The sequence below is a fragment of the Cyprinus carpio genome, chromosome A4 (assembly GCF_018340385.1).
Source record: "Cyprinus carpio isolate SPL01 chromosome A4, ASM1834038v1, whole genome shotgun sequence".
Lineage (NCBI taxonomy): Eukaryota > Metazoa > Chordata > Actinopteri > Cypriniformes > Cyprinidae > Cyprinus > Cyprinus carpio.
In genome coordinates, this window is record NC_056575.1 from 9,483,157 (window position 1) to 9,507,744 (window position 24,588).

Below are 24,588 nucleotides of genomic sequence, written 5' to 3' on the forward strand. Positions count from 1 at the left end.
TGTATTAAATCTCTCTTGAATTATTTTATTGACATCTTAATATTAAAAAGGGATAGTATGGTTACCTGTGGTGAAATGTACATAATAGAGAGAAGATTCCCCCAACACTGTTTAAGCGCATAAGCATATTGTAGACAGAAAAAATGTTTACGGGTGCAGTTATTACACCTGCAGGGTAACATAACGAGGCCATTAAGCATATAAATAGTGCATATATATTTTGAATTTGCAAACGCCTGGTCAATAAAATGGCAAACTTCAATTTTGTTGATCAGTAATTATAACTCCATCTGAGGCCAGGAATTGTGGTAATTAATCATTTAACACATTTGGATATAAAAATAGCAGTATTCCAATCTTAATTTAACAAATATACATTGCTTGCACTATTAAATAATAATTTTGTTAGTCTACATGCTACTCAAGAAATTTTGCTTTTTTGGAAATAATGCTTTTGCTATCCAATGTACAAAGAAATATTACATGTTACTTTCATTGTTCATACAACAGCAACACAACTGACACTCTGTACTTAAACTTAAATCTCAAGAAAACAACTATCCCAGCTGCAGCAGATGCAGGCTTTCAGTCTAAAGTCTAAGAAATTATGCAGTTTTTGCCCTTATGACCTTTCTTTTTCAGTTTGGTCCGTGAGCCGAAAGGAGGTGTTAAAGCAGTGACTCGAGTTGGATAGTCCTCTGTGTAATAATGAAAACTTTGGGATCGGGGCTTAGGGATTGGCTGACCAAGAAAGAATCCCTCCTCCTCAGACTCTGAAGATGAAGAGGAACATGTCGAACACCAGTCGTCATCGTCATCATCGTCACAAAAGTTTTGGAAATGGTCCATTCGGATCATGCCCTGCTGAGCAAAGTCTGTTGGGGTTTGATGATAAGGGTGCTGACTGTGTGTTGAGTGATTTAGAAGAATACCGTTCCTGGGCTCTGGTATGCTTGAGCTGATTATCTGAGGCACAACATGCAATTTACCCTGATTTTTGGAAGGCAGGTGCAAGGCATTTTCTGAACGTGTTTTCCGGCCCTGTCTGCGTTTGTGATGTCTGTTAGCAGGACGTCTCTGTGGCTCCTCCTCCATATGATAGGTCCGTCTACGAGTCCTCTCGCTCATCGGTGGTTGCCTCGAGCATAGTCCGCCATAATATCCTTTATCTATAACTTCATCAGAAAACTTAACTTGCTGAGGTCTGGATTGGGGCTGAGATTGAGACTTGGTCCTTCTCCGCACTGGAAGATGCAGTGGAGAGGGTGGTTCCTCTCCAAAATAAGCTGGAATTCTGTCCTCTTCTTCCTCGTCTTCTCTCTCTCCTTGTCCCAGTGTCTCCTCACGGTCCAGCTCAGAGTTTAAACTCCTCAGGGAATTAGCACTTCTGTGGAGCATTGAGGAGTTTAGTGTGCCCATGTTACTAATGTTCTCACACTCATCAATCTCTCTCTCTTGGTCTTTTATGTTTTGGAGGGAGTAGATGGTCTGTCTGTCTTTGCTGCCTCCATCCACTGAAGCTCCTGAGAAATTGGAAAGACATGTTATGAGTAATTAAGATTAATTTAAGAAGGACCAAGAAGTGCAAGACTTTGATAGAAGATGACCTTCCTACCTGTAATATTTGAGAGAGCTAAAGAATCCATAGAATCTCCAATGTTGTGCTCTGTCTTGCGGAATTCACTTGTAATGCACTCAAGTGAGTCTTCATACCATTGCCTAGGCTCAGACCAGAATCCAGTTACTGCTGCCTGATCCATCTCCAGCTCTTGAATCTTTCTAGCACTAGCTGGGCCAGGGTGACTACCATAGGCAGAGTCTCCAAGTCCATCCTGAGACTGGGCCCAATACATTTCGGTGTGGTGCTTCTTACTTGCCAAATTATGGCTGCTGATCTTCATTTCTGGTTTGGTCCTGTTGGTCTCAGAGTCTTTCATCATCCATGGCTCGGCCGGCCTGGCGTCCTCCGTGTGAATGACACCACGATCTCCAAATTTCAGTAGCAGCTGAGTCATGTAGTCTTCATGCTCAGCCCAATCTTCCACACAGTCCTCAGGGCCTTCCTGTTCATCCCGCTCTCTCCAGTAGCTGTCCTCTGCAAAGTTCATTCTCTCCAGCTGATGACACACGGTCTCCGTGTTGTCACCACAGAGACTAGAGGTCCTGTAATCTGTTGCTGGATATAGTTTTGTCTGCTGGCACTGCTCTGTAGGGCGACTACTCTTGCCCATTCTTATGCTACGTCGAGATTCCCGTGATCTGGCAGACTGAAAAGCTGAGTCTGAAGAGTCAGAAGCATGGGCATCCTCACCTAGGCTACAGTCCTTAGAGCAGTAGATCCGGCCCTCTTTTGGAAGGAAGGGGCAGCCCAGCAGGGAGGTTTTGCATTGGGCACAACAGAAGCATTTGTCAGTAGCATGCCAGTGTACACCCTCATACGTCATTTGGGCATGGTCGACTCCTGAATAAAGGTAAATCAACAAGTAAGAAATGCTGTACTTTTTCAACCAGATATTCATACAGGTGTAACAGAGATGTCCAGTCCTGCTCCTGACGGGCCACCTTCCTGTAGGGGTTTGCTTTAACCCTAATTATATAAACCTAAACCAACCAATTAAGGTCTTCAGGATTACTCAATACATTCCAGCAGGTATATTGGAGCTAAAGTCTGCAAGAAGGTGGCCTTCCAGAAGCATGAATAGACATCCCTGCATACAGTTTCAGTTGTTCCAGAGGTAACTCACCGATATTCTCACCACAGGCCTCACAGTACTCGGCATATAGTGACTCAAAGCATCCACAGCAGAAGGGTCGGCCATCCTTCATGATGTACCTCTGTCCTCCCAGAATAGTCTCACACTCAAAGCAAGAGAAGTGTTTCATGTGCCAGTGACGACCCTCGGCTTCAGTGCACTCGTCAGCAAAGATTATCTGTGAAGAGACATAAAATTAGATTTTTTTCTTGGCCATGTATATTTAGTTTCTTTGTATACTGGCTCTTTAGAAAAATATAAATCTCCTCACCTCATCACAAGCTGAACACCGTGGCTTCAGAAGCTCTGCATGATGTCTACCACAGTAGATTTTGCCATTGTGATAGAAATAGATGAGATCTACCAGAAGTTCATGACAGGTGGAGCAGGAAAAGCATGCTGGATGCCAGCACGGTCCAGGGCCTGCTCGTGAAGCAAGCACTACCATCTCTCCACCCTTGATGTTCTCTTTACACTGCAATTTAAAGTAAGATTTTATGAGAATCAAAGGCTGGCATATGGCTGCTTTGGTCATACAAAGTCACCCTACAGTTTATTAGGTTTTACTCTGCATTCTTCTCTGGAACGCAGACATAAAGGTTTAATTAAAATGGACCCCAGTCTCTGTTGAAATGACCAACTGAGCATGACCAAATGCGTGATCATGGTCTTTTTATAAGTACTTTTGCCAAAGTATTCATTTCACAGCTGCTTCCCATTATTACTACATAGCTGTTGGCCTTGGAAACGGGTGTTGAGTGTCCCACATTTTTTTTTTTTTTAAGCAGCAACAGAAACCAGAGACCCAAGATTAGCACTGCTCTGCAGTGTTTTGTGTGGCAATTTGTGGTGAAGGGATACATCTGTTTTTCAGAGGTATTATGATGCTAGACTTTTTTGGTTTGTGTTTATAAGTCTTCTCAACAGGAAACAACCCTCTAAACTGGCTCTCATGTGCTAACTTCAGCCCCCCAAGGAGATAGTCTTCAGCCAAAGATTGTGTGTTGTAATACTTAATATTTTCCTTGAATATTCTCTGTGCTTTGGTTGTCTTTAGGCCATAACTGGACCATTTGCCTGATTCCAAGTTGTCTGATTTGCCATGACAAGTCAATGCTGTTTCCAATTGAATGTAGCATCAAGCAGAAACTGCATTTTCGTGACCGTAAGTAGAGTTGATATGGCCAGAATTAATGGTCACAGAAACGACTACACTTCATGTGTAGCAGTTGATCAAATGAGTATAGATTAAAGATATTCACAAAATCACCTAAAGGAGTTTGAATGTGGCCTCTTTTGTGCCCTATCATTAACTTTGATATTTGCAAGTTAAAGTTTCTACAGATGTGGGAAAAATACCAGGAACATTAATGCATACATGCTCGCAAATGTGCTGCAGGGCTCTGGGAAGCAGTTTTGGGGTTCCCCTCCCGAGTGCCTCTTTCTTCCTCTGAATGCTGAACATGTGGAGTTCTCGTCTCTCCTCATCACTGAGGGACTGGCAGTATCGGATCTGTGTTGAAGCAAAGGTGAATATTTATTTGCTTAAATGAAGAACAAATGAATAGCTGGTATAAATTTTATCAAAGGCTTCATCCTCTTTTTAAGGGGTGGTAAAAGTTTCTTTTTCTCGCTTTCTTTGGGCTAAGTTGAAAAGTACGCAAATCGACCTCAATGTTTACAACAGACTTGTGGAACTCATACAAAAGACAAACAATTTGCTCTGTTTGGCCCTGCAGGGGGGTAAACAATGATGCCACACGTGAAGAGCCTTTTAGATCTGTAACCCACAGTTATGCCAGGAATTTGTTAAAGTATACAGTTCTAGGACTTACAGCAAGCACCATAAACATCACAGACCTTTTATTGCTGCTAGAAGAAAGCAGTATCTTCCCTGTGTGATAGTACTAATACATCTTTGTATGCACTTCTATCTGTAAGATCATAAAGTCCTTTAGTAGAACCGTTGTGTATTCTAGCAGCATGGATGTCAGCTCTGTCACTTTCATTGTTCAGTTTTTTTCCGCATACCTCATTGTCATGTGGTGGCAGCTGATAGAGTAGTTGTCTGATCCTATGTTTCTCTCCAGGGCTGTTGACATATGGCACCTTCTCCTCTGGCAGGCACGAAAAGTAGATCTGAACCTGTTGGGGAAAGAAGGTAAACAGAGGGTGAGAGGATTAGGGTTTGCTTTCAACAGCTGAAAGTTGAAATGAGACACCAGCCTCAATTGGTGTAACATCATTCAACCTGTCATACAGACTTCTCCAGATCATCTCCCCCATCAAGGGGGAAGTGGGTATATCATTGACCGGGAAAAAGTATTTAAACAGCGGTCTGTTAGTGGTGACCCTGAAGAATATTTATGGTGCGGTGCGCCATTAAAGACACAAAGATAGATGCCTGCTGGAATGTTCCTTGTGTTTAAGTGTTACTATCCAGATGAAGGCAGATTGTTATTTCTGTAGCAGTGGGGTTGGGATGTGAGTGGGATTCAGTACCTAGAACTGTCATACAAATTGCCCTAAATTCTCTCTAAATCTCAGGAATTGTGTTTTTGCCTTCAAGTTACAGTTTTTTCCTCACTCAAAGCTGATTGCAGTGCATTTCACAGAACTGAGAGAAGAGCTTTCATGAGGATGTCAGGCCTCCCACTCCAAGTTTTGAAAAACGAGGAGAAGGTGGAGGTTAGAAAAACACATTCAGCTTCACTCCAGACTCTCTTTCACTCTAGAGTAGACCGACCTCCACCCCCGTTGGTTCTGCATGTGTGTTTGTGTATTGCCTTGTTTCAGGAAAGTGCCAACTAGCCCCTAGACACAGTCTCAGTTCTGTTTGCCTACTGCACACAGCAGGGCAAGAAAGCAGGGTTTCTAAATGGCTGTTTTGTTGGGACTAGTGCTTGAACCACACAAGTACAGTTCAAGCAGTTTAAGCCAATGCACTGAGGAACACCGGTTTTGACAGTGGTAATATTTTTGAAACAGTAACACTTTACAATAATGTTCTATATGATAACTTAATGTAATTCAATAGCTAATTTTTACTTCTCTAATTCTAAAAGCTAACATAAAATATATTATTGAATATTATAATTTATGAATTGACATTTTTAACCTATATTAATAAATGCTGTTTAAAGTTTTATTATACATAAATGCTTATCATGCATAAATTAAAACTTATTGTAAAGTGTTACCTTTGAAACCACAGGTATAGTTACATAGTTTTAATATGGTGGTGTAATATGGTTATTCAATGAACAATATATTTGGGAAAAAATTTACCAGACAATACAAGTTCTGTCAAACATTTTTTATTAACTGGCATGCAAACTAAAAAGCATAACATTTGATATATTTTTTGAAAACAATGCTATTAATTTTACTGCCAGACTGTGGCAGTAGTTTGTTTAAGCATTTTGCCATTAATGACTTCACTAGCTGAGACTCATCTCTGTGGGGAACTAAAATGCCTGCAACAGTTTACCGCAGGGAGGATTCAAAGCAATTACCACTAATTCTTGTTTTTCACCATGGTATTTCTTTTCTAAGAAAAGTGGTTGACTTTTCAACATGTAAATATTTTCTCTCCCTAATTTTCCTAATACTAATATCTCTCTGTAGTTCTTTACTAGTTGTTTTGCCCTTTAAAAGTTTTCTGTTACTTTCAGCTGTCAACGCCCTGTCGGTCAGATATAGGTCACATGTTTGCTCAATGTCAATGTTGAGAGGGTCCAGTCTGCACTCAGAAAGCTTGGCAGACTTTGCCCACGTCAAAGTGTACATTCATTAAGAGCTATTGGCCTCCGTGCAAGGTCATGTGCAGCTGTGTTTCATGGTAGATGAGATGCCAGCAATGCATGCATTGCCTAAACCTCACATTCAGAAGCTCAGAAAATCTCATACCCAAGTGTGAAGGCAGCCATCCAACTTCAAAAGCTTGACTGGCTGGTTTTATATCACAAACCTAAATTGGCTGAGAATCAGACTTGAAGTAAAACCACGAGAAAAAAAGAGTTTCGTAGGGAATACTTTGAATCAGGTGCTTCTGTCTGGCATGAAATCTGTCTAAAATAGTTGAGTCATAAAGGGAAAGAGTTTCTGCCTGAATTTTTGGATGTCTGCAGATAATTAGAGGTACCAAAAGCATGAGTAATGATTTATACTTCTAGTTATGGCTGTCTGCCCTTGACTTTGGTGAGAAATCTGTGCATATAAGGAGAATTGAGGCTCAAGGTTTACCTGCTCAGGTCGTAGTCCAGGAGGAACCCATGTGTACTCCTCCAGAGCACATCCAGAATCATCATCAGAGGTTGAGCTCCTCTGAAATCCTGTTGTCACTTTGGCTCCTCTCAAGTCCATGTCTGGTGCCCGAGTAATGGGCCAGATCCCTGATGTAGTCTCAAGACTCATCAGATGGGGCCACTGTTCAGATAAAAACGAGAGAAGATTAGATTTTACAGTTTAATACCCAAGTTTTACAGCTGCATTTGTTTTGTGAAATATGCATTATTCTTAGGAGTGCTAAAACACAGTGTGGGGTTTCCTTTATATATCTGAGCTATGAGAATTGCCAGATATTTAAAATGAAGGGAGGTTGTGCTTTGAAATGTCAGCAGAGTCTTGTCTTTCAGGCCAAGCTTTAAGCTTGCAGATAAGATGTCAATGTGTACATGAAACAGGATTAAACTCTCGTGGTTCTTTCTCCAGGCCTTCTTTATCTTGATGCTTAAGCACTTCAGAGTACTTTCTGTCAGATAAAATGCCTTTGGTCCCAAGGTGTTGAAAAGAACGCTCCTGCTTCAAGTATTTTGAATTGCAAATGAGCCCGATATAGTGTGTGGCGTCCCTTGTTTGGGTTGAGGTTGGTGCTTCACAAGTCCCCTCTCGGTTTGCCCCTGAGTCACAGGGAAAGTCCTAAAAACTTTTAGACCATTATGTGATAGATTACAGATTGAATGTTTTACCATAGGTCTTGTTTGCCCACTATAGATAGATTTAGATAGTCCCTGGTCTTGTGCATGTTATGAGTTATCTGTTATTCTCAGTATTTCAATTACCCTGAGATAATAGATTTGCAATACAAAGAGGCATCGATAGGTAGGGATACCTTGGGGCAGATAACATTTTCCCTGTTCTCTTAAAGGAAAATGTCATTTGGATTACAATACAGCTCATGACCCCGGTCAAATAAAAATGCGAATTAATTTCTCACATGAGTACCCAGTAACTTCTCAGCAATTACCACACCTGAATGAGAATGAATGGTCCAATCCACATCCTACCCTCTGAATTAAGCAATGAGAAAACGGGTAGACTAGGATTTTATTACAAACATAAATAAACCTAAAAAAACATATAAAAATCACTAAACTCTATCAAAATATATCAAATTACTACAAAATACAAATATATATATATCTCTTAAAACTATATATATATATATATATCTCTTAAAACCTTTGGTATTTTCTCTGCCAACTTTCTTAAAAAAAAAAAAAAAAAAATACAGAGTAGGAAATGCCTGCTGTGGCTTCCAGGGCCAACATACACAAGCTCTCACATTACACCTTGTCACTCTCTGGCACCGACACAATGTGTTGCTTTGTGGTAAAAACAAAAACATTACAGATCTACCCTACCCTGTTTTAAAAGGAACATACGTAGGAGGAAAGGAACATTGAAGAGAGGCCATTTTTTAAAAACTCACAACAGCAGAGAAATGTAAACGCTCCAGATGTACGCCACTGATCTGACTGGCACCTCAGACAGGAAAGTGTGCGTTCAGTGTTGGCCAGGAGTTACTATGTCAAATATGAAATAAACACACTGATGCATGGATTAACTGAGGCTTACAATCATTTCACCTGAGGCTGAGATTCAACAAGCCTGAGCTTCACAGTGCCACTGTTGTCAAGTCTAGGATATAAAAGTTTCTCGGATGTAACATGTCAAGTAAGCAAAGTAAGTTTGACATGCTACAAGCAACACTTTTGCCAAGCACTGATACATGCATATAGAGACCAAAAATAGAGCTAAAAGAAACCTGTGGCACTTCATAAAGGCATAATGATATTCGTCACATGACCAGGACACTAACCAGTTTTGTGAACTCTAATAGACATTAGGTGTCTTTACACAGAGTTAAGGCTGCTCTGTCCCTGCTCAAAATTCAGTGTAAAGGCCCATTGCCACACAAAATCCAGACTAAATTATGCTTGCTCAGACCCACCTCAACCCCTAGTCTCAAATTATACAGTTGTAATTGCTGTGTAAATGCATTTAAGGCACCTCTGAGCAGAATTAAACAGTGTAAAGAAACCTAAAAGCCTCATTTGCGATGTACATTTGCCACTAGACAGTACAGTTTTCAGCATATATGTTAATTAATCTAACTAATAGCCTCAGAATTGAGCAGATGTTCATTAAATAAAAAAAAATAAAAAAACCAAGATAATGCGTGACATTTATTTAGTCTTTCAAATATTCAATTATACATTGTGTCATGTAAACCTGGACAGAGGAGGAGATAAATACCTGCTGTAACTCGGTTATACCTGTACATGCAATCTTCCTAACCGAATGGGACATGTCCTCCCATATTAAGATTTACACATGATAAATGATCTTTTTTGGCTTTGAACCCGCAAAATATTTAATGATTTTCATTACATCCTTCCCCTGACTCAATTAGTTTAGCAAATTTCAAAGAACACTGGCATAAAACTCCAGCCAGTATTAAAATGGTTACTAGATACTGAATGCTGATAAAATGTGAAAAAAAGAGTATATGATGTATAAGAGTATATGATGTCTGAGATATTCCAAGTGGACACCCCTTTTTGTGACCAATTCTCATCTCAGCTCCCTAATGCCAAAACTTACATGGTCATATGGTCATAACATGTTATTTCAATTGCTGCTTTCTGTACGTCATTAAATAATTATCATTCAGTCAGTCTGACTGTATGCACTGTATAGTCTAGAATTTCATATTTACAGAGTAAGACTAGTTTAGACTTATTTTGCATTTCGAGAAGCATCTTACCTGTGTGTAATGCATCCTGCAGCATTTAGGAAAAGCCTCCAATTAATGCAAGTTACGAAGGAATGGTCTAGCAAGCAAGTCCACATCAATATCATGTAAATTTTGTCTAAAATCCCCTGAGGCTTTGTAGCTTGTATAGTCAGCGAGAATGCAGTTGTTTCCTGTGTTTCTGAACACGTTGAAATGAATGCATCGATGTATGTGCCAAGTAGCATGTCTCCTTGTAGTCAGACCCCCCTGGGCCAGCCCCCTTCACACTCAAGCCCTCCCCCTACACTTCAAACTGAAATCCACCCCCATCCCAAAACAACCCTCTTCCACATTCCTGCTGTAAGAGAGCTGTCCACATCCCACAGCAGCCCCTCTCTAATCCGCAGAGCCATTTGTTTTGTTCCTAATCATTCAAAGTCAAGTACATCTTGGACAAGTTCATTTTCCATTGAATGTTGCATAAGTTGCATCAAGGGCTTGTTGGTTTCCACCAATGCCCAAGAGTTCCGTTTTTCTTTTCTTTTTTTCACCAGCTACATTTGTCATGTCAAGGAAGAACAGGGAGTGCTCAGGAAATAGATGTTAACAAAATCAGATGGGGGATTGGAATAATGAATTATGTAACCTTACTGTACCTTTTTTCAAGTTAACAGCTGTTGCAATACTTTATATCTGTGTATTTGTATCCAAAATTGCTTTCGGGAAAAGGTTCCAATTAGTGCAAGTTATGCGGAAGTGTCTGTTCTTCCAAACCTTAAACTCTTCTGTGTAACACAAAAGAAGTTGTTAAAAAGTTGTGTTTTTGTCCATGTAATGAAAGGCAGTGGTGTCCAGTGCTGTTTTGGGCCCCAATGACTTTCATTGTAAGGAGAGAAGCATTCTTCCAATTTTTCAAAACCATCTTTTGTGTTGTGCAGAGAAAAGTCAGACAGGTTTGAAACAACATGAAAGTGAGTGGATTATCCAAGAATTGCTGGCGTGATTGATTCTCGTTCCTTAATTTATAAGGAGTAAATATTTGTAGAAAAACATATTTGGTAACATTTTTCTCATTTTATACAACACAATTGGAAAAACGTGAAAATGTGTGTCTGTTTTCAGTTAGTTATTGTGTTTGATTCACTAAAAAGAACCGACTCATTAGAGTCATTCTGTAAGGAATCAGACTACATTGGCTGTGTTGTATGTTGTTGAATCACTAAAAAGAAACCACTCATTAGAGTCATTTGTTCTCTTATCAGACAACAATGGTCATATGGGTTGGTTCCCAACCCTACTTGTGTCACTTTTCACCAGTCTTAAGGCATTTCCATAAGCTCAATATCCTCCTCCTCTTCATTCCTTCAGACTGAACTCAGTGTGTTGACAGCGACGATGGCCCCCCCAATGGCCATCTCTCACCTCCACACTTCAATCGGATACAATGACCTTATTGTGTTGATTCCTTTCCAATTCTGGAATCCCACAAAGGAAAAACCCCTGAGAAGTCGTCATCTCTCAAGAAGCTTTAAGAATAACAGTCAAAAAGCTTAATAAGTTTAGGGTTTTGTTTAATCTTGATGATACATTTAGTCTTTTTAAGTGAGTTTAAAGATGCCTCCTAAGTGTCTAATGATAAATGTGTTGTTTTTGTCATTATATGCAAAATCACAAAAGCTGGACCCTCCTCACATGCATCTCTGTTTGGTCATAGCTACTTCATCACGATCCAGTCAAAATGTCACATTAAGCCTGTGTGAAACTGCTAGACTGAACAATTGCTAAATCATCCTGGTTAAATTTCAAGTCACCGTGAAGAACTTGAGCGTCTTCCAGATCTGAGAGGTTGTTTTAGACAGCAAGATAAGATAGCAACGTGAGTACAAGCAAACAAAGATGGATTCCTCTTCGGGTTTTGGCAGAAGCTGTAAAGAACCACTTAACCATCAGGTTGACCTTTGTTAGAAACCCCTTTCTCTTCTTAAGATGTTTATCAGGAACACCATCGAAATGGCAGAAAATGCCACAGTGATTCTTAGTAAGAGAGAAATATGAAACCAAGAGTATAACTCAGAAAGACGAACCTTATTTCTAGAGAAATTACACGTTATTGTGAATGTTTGTCTAGTAGATATAGACAAAGAAACCACAGTTAGCAGATCTTGTTCCCATCATTTCCTCAAGCAGGTTCACAACCCTTCCTGCTTACTTAGAATGCCTAAGTTGTAGTTTATTACTGCAAAACCCTGCGCAGTTACCCCTGCACTTAAAGGAAAGGGAAGCTACGTGTGAAACACCTAAGGTTCACATCCTTCTCTTTCCATTGTAAAACAGGCCGACCTTCCCCAGGCAAGCCATTATATGCGATAACGCATATTTCACCTCATTGCCACGCCAATTGACAAGTGTTTAAGAATGGATGCTGACCCGCTGCATTCACATGTCAGTGCTACCTAACTAATGACACTTTTTTTTCAGTGACCCCTGACCTCCGCACACACCCTGCTCCCTCTGCTCATCTCTCTAAGTATTTAGATTTGCTCTTTCCTTCCCGTGTTAATGACAAGGCATCAAACTAATGGATCATGGCACAATTGATTGCATGCAGCTGCTCCAATTACAGCAAAGCCAACAATTGTAAGCAAATACGGTAATGTTTGTGTAAAAGCAAAGTGTTGGATGCCTAGCTTGGATTTTTTGGATTTCAGCATTATCTCTTTTCTCTGCATTCAGGCAGGTTTTTTTCTTTTGATAACCCATTTTTTTATCTCAGCCTCTGCAGGATGGTGATTGCGCTATTGATTTGATAATGACCGAATTGTAGAGTCTCACGCTGTATGTGTTTTAATTCACACTGTCAGAACAACACATCAGAGTTTCTCTCACCTGACAACCGCAGTCAGTCTCTCGAATGCCGTTTCTTTAGATCAGTCTTTCTGATTTGAAGAACACTGAGGATTACGGAGGAGGAAGCGATGATGCATTGAATACTCTTTCAGGGCATAACTGTGAATTTACACAGACTCGCTCTGACATATTTTCCCTGTCTGAGCATTTTTGTAATGTATTGCATTATGACAAACAGAAATGTAGTCAGCCGTGTAAAATGATTAGTTTAAGATCAAGCGGAGGCCTCTGCCAAACAGATATTTTAGCAGTGGGATTAACACCTACTTACGCCTGCTTTTAAACGAATCATTTAGGACTAATGTCACATAACGTCATTGATGTTTATTAAACAAGCTGCTAGACACTGCATGCTTAGACACTGACAAAAAGTGAGTGACAAATAAAAAGATTGACTTTAGCTGAAAATATACATTTTTATGTTCTTAGTTGGTTCAACAATGTTTTAAGCCTAATTATTATGGTTGCAAAATCTTAAATCCAAGATTTCTCCAAATAATTCCAAAATTATCTTTAAAATATTTTAATTAAGTTTAAGTAAAAAAATGTTTAGAAAGAAACTTTAGAAAGTTTTTATGTATTCAAATGGTTTCTCATGTGAGCTTTAAAAACACAATAACCTGAGAGTAAAGGAAGTTCAAATAATTTCCTTACAATTTACACAAGAAACAGCCAGAATGTTCTCAGATAATCCCACGTAAAGCTGCTGCTATTGTCACAAAACTTAATCCTAAACATCCATAGTTCAAATGCATAAACTAAAGATTAGAGTGTATTGAAATCTCAAACGGTCATCCTTGCAATTTTCCATACAGTGCAGATCACCAAGCATTTACTTCACCTTCAATCACAAAGTCCTTATTCACACCCATTATCAGTCCATTCACATTCAGTCCACTAAATCTACTGAACTCACTACTGAAGTCTGAATTTGAATTGAAGTGACTATTCACACCTGGAAACTGCCTTACAGATATTGAAGCCTGATTAGAGTGATTATATTCTCACCCATTCCTGCCAGTCAAAACAGCACATCCATCAGCAATGTTTTAGCAAGTGCTTTTCTCACTGTTGTGTTAATATTCAAAGTCACAGAAGAGTAAAAAGACACAAGCTGGTGTGAGATGTCGGGTCATAAAAGAAAACGTTAATCTTATGTGTGCCAAAACTTTATAGCCAGCCAATGAATGTTTGCAAGACACCTTCGCAGCGTTGTAAAGCCAAATAAAAAGCCAGTAGTCATGTTCTTGAATAGAATGCAAGAAGAAAGAAGGTCAGATTAGCCAGCATTACTGACACACTGAAATGTGTAGAGACACGTTGTGTGATAAAGAGCATTTATAAAGGTTTTCATATAAGATAATTTAAAACCTTTTGACATTATCCACCGTTTCGAAAGGCCAGCAAGTACATAAAGGTCCCTGAATTAAAAAAACAACAACATAGTCTTCCTATGTTAATCCCATGGGGATTTATGGCGTTTTGTGTTACATAAGCCACTATTGATAGTTCTCATGCCTTAGTACAGTAAAAACAACATTATTCAATATGATTGCCACACAAATTATATGTATTGCACTAGACTGAAAAGAACGAGTCCTGTGGGTTAAACAATATTTGTATTTTGTCCTTTTTTGGATGGATGAATATCTATTCAGTTTGGAAACCTGACCTGAACCCGTGTTGACTGTAAAATACTGTAATTAAGACTTTAAAATACTGTCATTGCATTTAGGTGTGACTGTATTATAAAAGTATATGGTATAATGTGGAGATGATTATAGTAATGATAATATATGCGGTGCGTGTCTGGCCTCTCATCTGCAGAGATCCTGCTGCGTGTGTGCATGCATTTAGTTCATAATGGGCTCTGTTTTATTACTGGCCCCCATGCCCTCTCCTGCCTGCCTAATTTGATATTGTTAACTGATACATTCCACTTTAAAAAAGGAGAGGTCACGCTAACCTCTCCAGACACAGGTGGGCTTACGCGCAGAGGATATACACTTTCAGGAGTTTAACAATGGCATAAAAGACATGCACAAACCAATCAATTTTATTTGTATTGTTTGCTACAATAATGCCGAAGTCTCATTTCACACCAAAATATAGTTTATTTTAAAGTGATATACTCTCAGAAAAGAAAAAAAAGATACAAAATTTGTCCCTGGGGCAGTACCTTTTTGAAAGGTACAAATATGTACCAATAACGCACAAATATGTACACTTTAGTACTAATATGTACTTTTAATGTATTTATATGTACCCTTTAGGAGTAAATAAGGTACAAATATGTACCTTTTCAAAGGTTACTGCCCCAGTGACAGCTTTTGTACCTTTGTTCTGAGAGTGTACAAGAAATTATATATTTTTTTGCATTAAGAAACTAAAGACTGTTTTTAAGAATACATTTTTTTGTCATTTCATACATTATGTACAATTATATTCTCACAGACGAGACAAGACTGTTTTACTTAAAGTTTTAAATTGTTTAATTAAGTTTTACCATAGATGGTTTCTTTTTATTTTTGTAATTGTAATTCCAATTATTCTTAATCGTAATTCTCTAATACATTTTTTTTTTCATTGAATTTGTACAGTTCACATGTAATACAATGGACTTATTTAAATATGCATGAAGAATGCAACATATGCATGCTATAAATAATAATAACAATATTAAATTCTGATAATATATAAACTATTATTATTATTACTTTACTTAAACAATTTTTATTATTTTTATTTATTACTTTTATGCACAACAAATAGGCCTATAATAGTAATGTGCCGGAAATGGCACAAGCAGAAATCAAACAAGAGAGACATGGCACACATACAGTGTCCACCTGGCCATTTGTCTGACAGCAAGCAATTTTTAATGTTTAAATGTAAATGTTGTACATGTGTGCATTCATTACTTGTAATGAGCACAAAAGTCCTGCAACCACAAAATCATGTGTAATTACAGGTGGTCTGAAAAATTTCTTGAGGGCCTCATGTAGAGAGCTGAAGACCACCCAACCCAACAGCAACCCTCCTCAAACTCCACTGGGCTGCCACTGAGAGCAACGGGCCCTTACCTCTACATCTCCTAATTAAAATAATTTGCCTCATACCAAACAAACACCAAACATCTGCTCCTAATGCTGCTTACTGTGATTATTAAGGAGATTTTACTCCCAGGTCGACACAGAGGAAGCGCAACAGACAGGAATAACAAGGAGAGGTACAAGTCCGTGAGATTTGTTTTTATTAGCAAGGATACACTGCAACATGTTGAAGCAATGAGCCTAATATGTTTTGGTGGTTCATTAGTTAGTTTTTCCTGGCTCTGGATCCTGGCATGCAGTTTAACCAGGTGCCGATGAAGGGATCATTGACTTAATGTAGTTGACGACCCTCTTACTGTCTAATGTCAGTTTACACTCATGTGGCTGTAACAAAAACAGCAAAGCATGGTTAGCAGCGTTTTTGGTTATAGGAAAGCTTGAAGTAAACAACTTTTGTTAATGAGCTTTAAATGATCAGTTTAGTCAATCAATCTTTTGGCTAACTGTCTTGTAAAATACAGAAATGGATGTAAAACACAGTTGCCTTTCACATGAGCAACTGCGTTGCTGTGTTACAAAATTTTACATAAATAATTACACTCAGCTCTAGTACCGCTTTACTGTTGAAAGTACCAATCATATTTCTAATAGCAGAATGGAAGTGTTGCCTCATTGATAAAGAAGCCAGTCACTTTTTTTCAGAGAGTCTTGTTTACTTTTAAATGTGTGTTAGCTTGACTAGCCTGAAAAATGCCTTTTTTTTTGCAGGTTTTGTGCTAAAGCAGTGCAATTTATGAAACTGATGTTAATGTCTCATTTAAAATATGTTATTGTAATGTAAAATTGACAAATAGTTTAGTCTTTACCTATAGAGTTGTACTTGCATGACTGGAAACAGCGGCTCTGGGGAGTTACCAAGATGTCTGCAGAGTGAACTGATTTGCCTTGCAAGGGGCTTTGACTTATTCTAGTCAAGCAGTGATTGTTGATTTTATACATGGACATTTGTTACCTACCAACAATGTTTTAGAGTCAGCATGAAATGGAAATTCATCTCATCTCCTTTTAAATGCAAGTTATTGATCATATTGTAAACAATTCAGCCATGTATATTTTTTTTAGTTGTTTAATTTTCTTTGACCTCATAATTTTTATTCAAAATATCACAACTCAATCTTCTGGCGAAGTGACAGACTTCTCTGTGGTGATATCACCAACCCTACTTTTTGACAAACAAGACTGTACTTTACTTTCACTGCGAGGCTATTTATACCTGTTAGGATAGTGCTGCTTTGGGATGGGGGTGATGATATGTAATTTAACACCATGGGATGATATAGTAATCCTCGCATAATGCCTGTCTGTGTCAGGGGCCCCTCTCACAAAATAATGCTATTCTGTTCCTTAGACCTGGGCTAAAGCTTTACTTCCTCTGTAGCTTAATCTTTTTGTGGGCATGTGGTTATTTGTAAAGTGATACTGCACATCTTTGGTGCTCCAAAGACACTGATATCATAATTTGTTCTTTGGTCTGTATATTTTCATCTTATTTATGACACGTTGTGGGATGTGTTTAAATTAATCTGTTTATCTTCTGCAGGTACTCAAGTGAGAAAGAGAAAAAGACTGGAAAAAGTATTGGGTCATGGAATGTAATGTACAATCATCTTCCTAAAGTCTCTCTGAGGAGCAACAAGTGTTACTGAAACATAAAGCCCTTTGTACCTGAACAGATGTCAGAGGCCTTTTGAGAGATTCTGGGTTTCTAAAGTAAACTGCATGCACACACACACACACATATATATGGCACTGCAGCAGCTATTTGCACTAAGTGTAAATAGCAATATAGGCTGTTTACACTAAGTGCAAATAGCAATAGATGCTATTTACACTAAAAATATGCTAGTTTCACTTAGTGTAAATAGCATCTAATTGCTATTTACATTAAGTGAAAATAACATTTTCTTAGCGAAGGATGCTATTTACACTAAGTGCAAATAGCAGCATTTTTTGTGATATGCTATTTACACTAAGTGCAAGTAGCTATAGATTCCATTTACAATTAAAATAGCAGGCTTTTCTGCTATTTATACTACTTATTGCAAATAGTGCCAATTATCTGCACCTCAGTACTGTAGTACATTATAAAACAGTATGCAATAATGACTTAGTGAGTGTACATTTGAATTTATCATATATCAATATATATATATAGCAGTATTTATATAATATACATATAATTTATATTAGTATATATATATATATATATATATATATATATATATATATATATATATATATTATATATATACACATACATATACAGTGTTAATTTCAGCAGCTTCATGGCATGAAAACCATAGAAGCAGAAAGGATGAGACTCCAAAACAAGCCTTTGCATGTTGCATTTCACAGCTGGACGCGTTTAGATAATCAATCTTGTCCTGAGGTTTTTTTTTTTTTTTTTACTAGCAAAGTAAATGGTCTTGTTTCCGGGGATTCATTCATATTAACACGCAGGATGATTCTTTACAACATGTTACTAATGCTAGCTATTAAACCCCCATACCTTTACAAGCCAAACAAGCATACAATAAAATCTTTGTTTAGTTGCAATGTGCTGGAAAGCCCCGAGCATTCATTAGTAAGCCACACAAAATTTATAAGCACATCTTCCATCCCATGATATGCGGAAGAAGTCATTACAGTATCTTAAAGGTGAAATGTATTGTGGTGTTAAAATACTTAATATGCAAATCCAACTATTATAAAATTGTTTGTACAGGGTTCTCACACCTTTTGACCAATGAAATGACATGACTTTTCCAATTGCTCATAATTCCTTCCAGTTATTGAATTTTTTAAAAATACATATTGTGCTCACAAAGATCTACTTTGAGCAAACAAAATATTTTGGAGCTGGGCATGACTACAAAAATGTCCTATATGTGACATGCTATACTTATACTATTATGCATTTCTCATTATAGTTACTGTATTAAAACAATGTTTCACCCAAAAGCAATATTTGAATATCCATTTGAATTATTATTATTATTTTTTTGCGTCTGGTTTGACATCCAAATTTTATCTAATGACTGTTATTGATCCAATTTGAATATGCGCAAACTTAATTTGGTCAGATTTGAGAGCTTATATTTACTGTATGAAGACTTCAATTTTGATCTTTTCCAGAGAAATCTATTGTATAGTGCTAGAAGCCCTAGAATATATAGAGCATGATTTTTCTGACTACTTTTCCTTGAACAGTTCTCTTATTTTTAGGCACCATATTAGCACCATGTGTTTGTGCACATGCATTAACCACTAGGCCCACAGCTCTGATAGAAAATGTAAGAGTCAAATGACTGGTGAGTAGTTCATGAGTACATGTACTTAAATAGGGATATCCTGATTGAATTTGTGACTTGGCTCAACAAGTTGATCAGCATTGGCTTTTTAAGGCCTGGGAATGTGACAACATTCACATGAGAGTAATCAGAGGAGGAAGCGGGGAATCCATTTGCGCACAAGCCAAGAAATCTGTATCTGAAATATCACACCTGCTCTTATAAAACAGTTACAGTTGTAATGTAAATGTGCATTTTATATTAATGCCAATCAGTTACCATGTCAGCGGAAGCACTGATCTCTGCTCCTTCTCAATCCAAACAGTCGTAATTCAAGCAGCATGCCGCCTTTCAGCTGTCAGGAGGAGTGTATGTTGTTCACCTCCACTGCAGCTGAGATGCCCTTATCTCCACACTGTCGGAAGCGGCTGGCTGCTAAACGTCTACTGCACGTGTTTACCTTGTCTCATCCTCACACTCTGATTAAAAGGCAGCTGCCGGCAGCCGTCTGTCTGACTGAGCCAAATCATTACCTGCTTTTAATCTCCTGCTCTGATACTGCCTGTTGTGGGTAATAACTACAGTGCCAAATCAACTTGTTCTCACTTGCATTTACAAAAAACTAAACAAGAAAGAAAAAAAAAATCAAATCAATTGCTCTGATCCCTTGGCTTTGCAAAAGATTGACTCATTTTTACCTCATACTCATAATTGTATTTTTCTCTCCTCATGTTTTTTCAACTCAGATTGTGGGATATGACGTGTTTTAATATCGACCCGCTGTTCCGAAACATGTCCGTGGATATGATTTGGTTCCGTGACCGAGCCAAGGCCAGATATTTGTGTTTCATTTTTCAGGCACCGAGTAATTAGAAACAACTCAAGCATCTCCCACATCGAGCCAGGCAAGCGCACTGACCTACAAGCTGTCAGTCATAGCAGCTTATTTCCATTTTCTCAGTTTTTCTGTGCTCACATTTAATCGACTTTCCTTAGCTTTCAATAGGACTTTCTGTTGCTTGTCACACTATTGTTTAAAGGTTTGGGGTCAGTAAGATTTTTTTTTTTTTATCTCTCTGGGAGAAATCTTTTAAGACTGCATTTATTTGATTAATATCTTTTTTATGTAATTTATTCTTGTGATGGAAAAGCTGAATTTTCAGCAGCCAGTACGCCAGTCTTCAGTGTCGCATGAAATCATTTGAATATGCTAATTTTGTTCTGAAACATTTTTTATTATCAAAGTTGAAGACCGCAATCCTTTTTTCCCCAGGATTTTTGGATAAACAGAAAGTTCAAAAGAACAGCATTTATTTGAAATATAAATCTTTTGTAACATTATAAAAGTCTTTACTGTCAATTCTGACCAATTTAATGTGTCCTAACTAAATAAAAGTATTCATTTCTCTCAAAAAAGAAAATCTTACAGAGACCAAACATTTCAGTGGAACCATAAATGTATAAGAAAACACGTATCGTGCTCCTCCTACCTCTCTGTCATTATGATTAAACTGGTTCTAAAGACTACAATGGCATCTTGAACTTCAAACTGCTACTAGCATTGACTTGCATTGCTTTAGACTATTCTGCTTTGCTGATGTTGTTCTCGTTGCTATCTGAGGAAATATTTGTTGCCTAAGAAGCAGTTTGAAGGGGTTGCTAGTTTAAATACCAGCTGGCCTGTATCCGAATCTGACTGTTTGACTCTTTCAGCAAAACTAAAGAGCAGCTTGTCTCTGACCCCCTCTCCGTGCTTGGCAGCATTCACACGCCGGGCAGATAGAAAGCTGCCAAATGTGTTTGAGGTGTGGGGTGATTTGCATAGGTGAGCACACGTCAGGGCCTCCCAGTGTAAATGGGCCACTGTGAGCCTCCTCCGCTCGCCACTAGTAAATCAACACGGATACATATACAAGCAGTCCTCAGAGCATAGGCTAGGATCTGGGGTTAAAATTGCTCTTTCTGTCGTTTGCGTAGCTACAAATATCCATCTGTTTCACACATTCTATAGACAGTTTTATTTATTATGTAATTTCCAGACACTGCTCTAGCTTAACCAGCTCAGAAAAAAAAAGCTTTAACAATGCTTATTTTATTGTTTTGTTTATGTCCAAGACAGGCAAATTTGATTTCCCCATCTTTACCAACACAGAAATTCACATATCTCCTTTATCTTAAAATCCTGATTTCTTTTTTGAAACCATTTCCATAATAGTCGGTTGCACAACCCAACGGCAACTTCAGACACACCTAAGAGATATTTAGACCAAACAACCGTCAGCTGAAACCGAGCTTCACATGTGGCCGTTATGGCTCATCTATTAACTCAGTCTTCTGGTGGCACGTTTGGAAATCAGCCACTTCCACTTAATTCACCTGAGAAGCCCCAGGGGTCTAGTTAACTGGTTTGTCATTCACTCCCACATGAAGTATCTTTTAAAATACCAGGCATTGCTTAAAGGAGCAGTTCACACAAAAATAACAATTCTGACTTTATTTACTTGGCCTTATGTTTACTTAGCATTGTCTTTTTTTTTTCTTTCCATGTAACAAATTTCACTTGAGTCATTCATTTTCGTTGATGTCATGCGGTCATTCTGGCCTGACGCAAGCAATACAACATGAGGTTGAGTAAATTACGTCATTTTAATTTTGGGTTAAATATTCGGGTATATATGCGTAAAAAATGTAATTTTGGGAGGACTAGATTATGAAATTAATAAGTAATGTATTAAGTAAGTCAGTTGCTCAGACGTTTTCTTCGTATCTGTTGCTGAGCAACGGACACGACGACATCTCCAGGCCAAATCTTCACGAGCAGAACAACCGCTAGAGGACACCAACACCTCATTTACAGAGAACTCACTCGCTATTCTCGCTCAAAATAAGAAACGGCTCGATATTTTGCGGTTTAAGGTGTTTATACATACATATTCTACTCTCACGAAAGATATAGTAAGACGATGTGCGTCATTCAGGCATTGTGCAATTCGCGCGCATACCATTTTTTCACAGAGAACCGAAAAGGTTGAATCTCTTCTATTCTAACGTTACCTTATATGGAAATAGTCACCAACGACTAGTATTTAAAAACTAACAGCATTCTTTTCTTTTTATTATGGAAAAGGTGATTCTTTGGGACATGGATCGGTGAGATGTATGTCAGGAGACCAAACGGCACCCTGACTGACAGGAAAGAGAGACTTTAAAGCCGGTAGTGACTTGAGTGACAAGAAACAGCTGAGTGTGTGCGCGCACATCTGGAGACCCGCAGGGCGTCACACTAGACGTCCATATGCTGTAACTCACCGGGCGTCTAAAGTTGGTAGGTAAAGTGCGGTGTTTCCATAGTTTAAGGGATGTTACACATCGAGTTCTTTTTCACAAAAATGCAATTACATCCTGGATCATTTATGTTCATTCAGTCAGTTGTTTCATTAGTCAAGTAATTCAGTTCAGTGCATTAAAATGTCATGCATACACAAATGTTTTCAATGCTTCGGATTTCTGAACTTCGAAATGCGGAAAGTAAAAAGTCTAGGCGGTTTAACCGGAGACTTGCAATGTCTGTCGGAATTTTATTTTAATATATTTGTTTTGTTTTTTAGCATTAATTTTGTCTGGCAAACCAACGTCAGTATGGTGTAACCAATATGCAGAAAACATATTTGTTTACTTGTGAAAATAAAAACATAAAACAAGGAGGACCACTTTATATCCCCCATAATTATTTTAAAAAGATCTGATATTTTGACAGCACGTATTTTCGTACTTTTTTCTTCATGGTAAGACCTCTTGACATTTTGTGGTCATCAAATAATTTAGTCATAAAGGCTTTCAAAACATATGAAAACAAAATGAATACAACTATTGCATTTAATCATTATTATTGTTATTATTATTTTGCATTTCTCATTTTATAATCTCTTTTTATTTGTCATTGACCTACACGCGCATAGAAAGTTCACGCACTTTCTTCGCTTTCCATTCTGGTAGACTACATTTATTTCATGCCTACGCAGCTGAAAAAGATTGTTTCAGATTTCCCCGTGTTTTGCACATCACAATACTAGAAATCGACATTTTATGAGCCAGTATCAATTAAAACAAATCCGCGTATTTTAAGGGTATTCAGAAATGCACAAACATACTTACGGGGAAGATGTCAGTTGATTTAATTCCGTTGCTGTTAGAGAATATTCACAAATTGTGTCATTTGTTCGAGTCCAGATGACAGAAGGTAAACCAGAGGTCTTTGTAGAGGACGTGGAGCTGTTCAGTATCCAAATAGCGCGAGCCAATGGGTCAGCATAGCGGAGACGCAGAAAGCGAGTCTGAATCCCAGCTGCGACGAGTAAACATGCAGTCTGCAGTCAGTTAAAGAGCCTGTGTGTTCAGTGCGCTGACATGACATGAGCGATACTCTCCGCTGATTGGCTCAGACGCGCGGCCCCCACCAGTCCCTCCACACACTCACATTCTTCCTTCCAAAGTAAATTAAACATCAGCGGACGAATGAATGCGCAAAAGCGCACATTGATTGGTGCGATGTGATGAAATCACAGTTTTATCCCGTTCACACTCGAATTACGTTCTGGGGACAAATGGTCATGCTTTATTTCTAATGTTAATGCATCATTTCATGACGATATTTTATTAGTTATTTTCAATTTTCATTATCATACACTTTTTTTGAACAGTAGCAATGTCTAGATAACTACATATGCATATGGATTTAACGAAAAAAAGGAATACTAACTACAAATACACTGAGCTGGAATTTTCTGTGGAAATTGTTCAATTCAGAATTATGAAATGTAAACTCAGATTTGCAAGATATATATAACCTTGCAATTCTGAGAAAAAAGTCAGAATTGCTATATATAAACTCAAATGTGAGATGAATTCGTAATTCTGAGAAAAACTCAGAATTCTGACTTTTTTCTTGCAAATCTGAGTTTATATCTCACAACATAAGTTTATATCTCAAGATAATTTGCAATTCTGAGTATATATTATTTCTGCAATAGAATTGCAAGGGAAAAAGTCAGATTTGTGAGATTAACTCAGATATGAGATATACAACAAAAAAATAAAAAATATAAAAAAATAATAATAAAAAAATAAAAAAAAAACAAACCGATTTTTGTTTTTTCTCGCAATTCTGAGTTTACATCTTATATCTTTTATATATTCTATATTCTTATATAGTTTATATATTCTTTATGTGCAAGAAATTCGGGGAAAAAAGTGAAATATAAACAGAATCGAGAGACAAAAGGTCAGAATTGTGTGCTAAAGTCACAAATATCTTTTTAAATTTTTTTATTACATTTCTTTTCAGCCCATGGCGGAAACAAGCTTTAATAGTAATTTTATTCCATATTGTTAAAAATAAAATATATAAGAAGTCCTACACACTGACATGCTTCTACACATTCTTTACTAATTGAGAATAATATCATCTAATATCATGCGCACTTGTGTATATTTAAATATGAAAT

At 37.8% G+C, this 24,588-nt stretch overlaps 1 protein-coding gene and 1 long non-coding RNA gene across 4 annotated transcripts in view; one reads left to right on the top strand and one right to left on the bottom strand.

Moving 5' to 3' along the window:
- LOC109067205 (prickle-like protein 1) lies at positions 1–23,468 on the bottom strand. 3 transcript variants are annotated; one of them, XM_019084217.2, is made up of 8 exons: positions 23,240–23,468; positions 6,999–7,181; positions 4,785–4,898; positions 4,132–4,266; positions 3,025–3,228; positions 2,745–2,931; positions 1,616–2,461; positions 1–1,523 (listed from the first exon to the last, which is right to left on the bottom strand). In XM_019084217.2, the coding sequence occupies exons 2-8, from the start codon at positions 7,167–7,169 to the stop codon at positions 598–600; spliced, it is 2,583 nt and encodes an 860-aa protein (XP_018939762.1). In that variant the 5' UTR covers positions 7,170–7,181; positions 23,240–23,468; the 3' UTR covers positions 1–597. The 3 variants fall into 3 exon arrangements, with proteins under 3 accessions (XP_018939762.1, XP_018939768.1, XP_018939757.1); XM_019084223.2 differs by having other exon boundaries at positions 23,236–23,468; XM_019084212.2 differs by lacking the exon at positions 23,240–23,468 and adding an exon at positions 9,805–10,007.
- The window catches only part of LOC109067246, a 55,027-nt gene continuing 50,792 nt past the window's right edge, over positions 20,354–24,588 (top strand). The window contains exons 1-2 of the long non-coding RNA XR_002013786.2: positions 20,354–22,111; positions 22,212–22,409. This is a non-coding gene — a long non-coding RNA (uncharacterized LOC109067246). The remainder of the gene's footprint in view (positions 22,112–22,211; positions 22,410–24,588) is intronic.

Coding starts and splice junctions, on each gene's coding strand:
- LOC109067205 (XM_019084212.2), bottom strand. Junction 4,267..4,784: donor TGCCACCACATGACAATGAG/GTATGCGGAAAA, acceptor GCTTCAACACAG/ATCCGATACTGCCAGTCCCT. Junction 3,229..4,131: donor TGCAGCACATTTGCGAGCAT/GTATGCATTAAT, acceptor TTTAAATTGCAG/TGTAAAGAGAACATCAAGGG.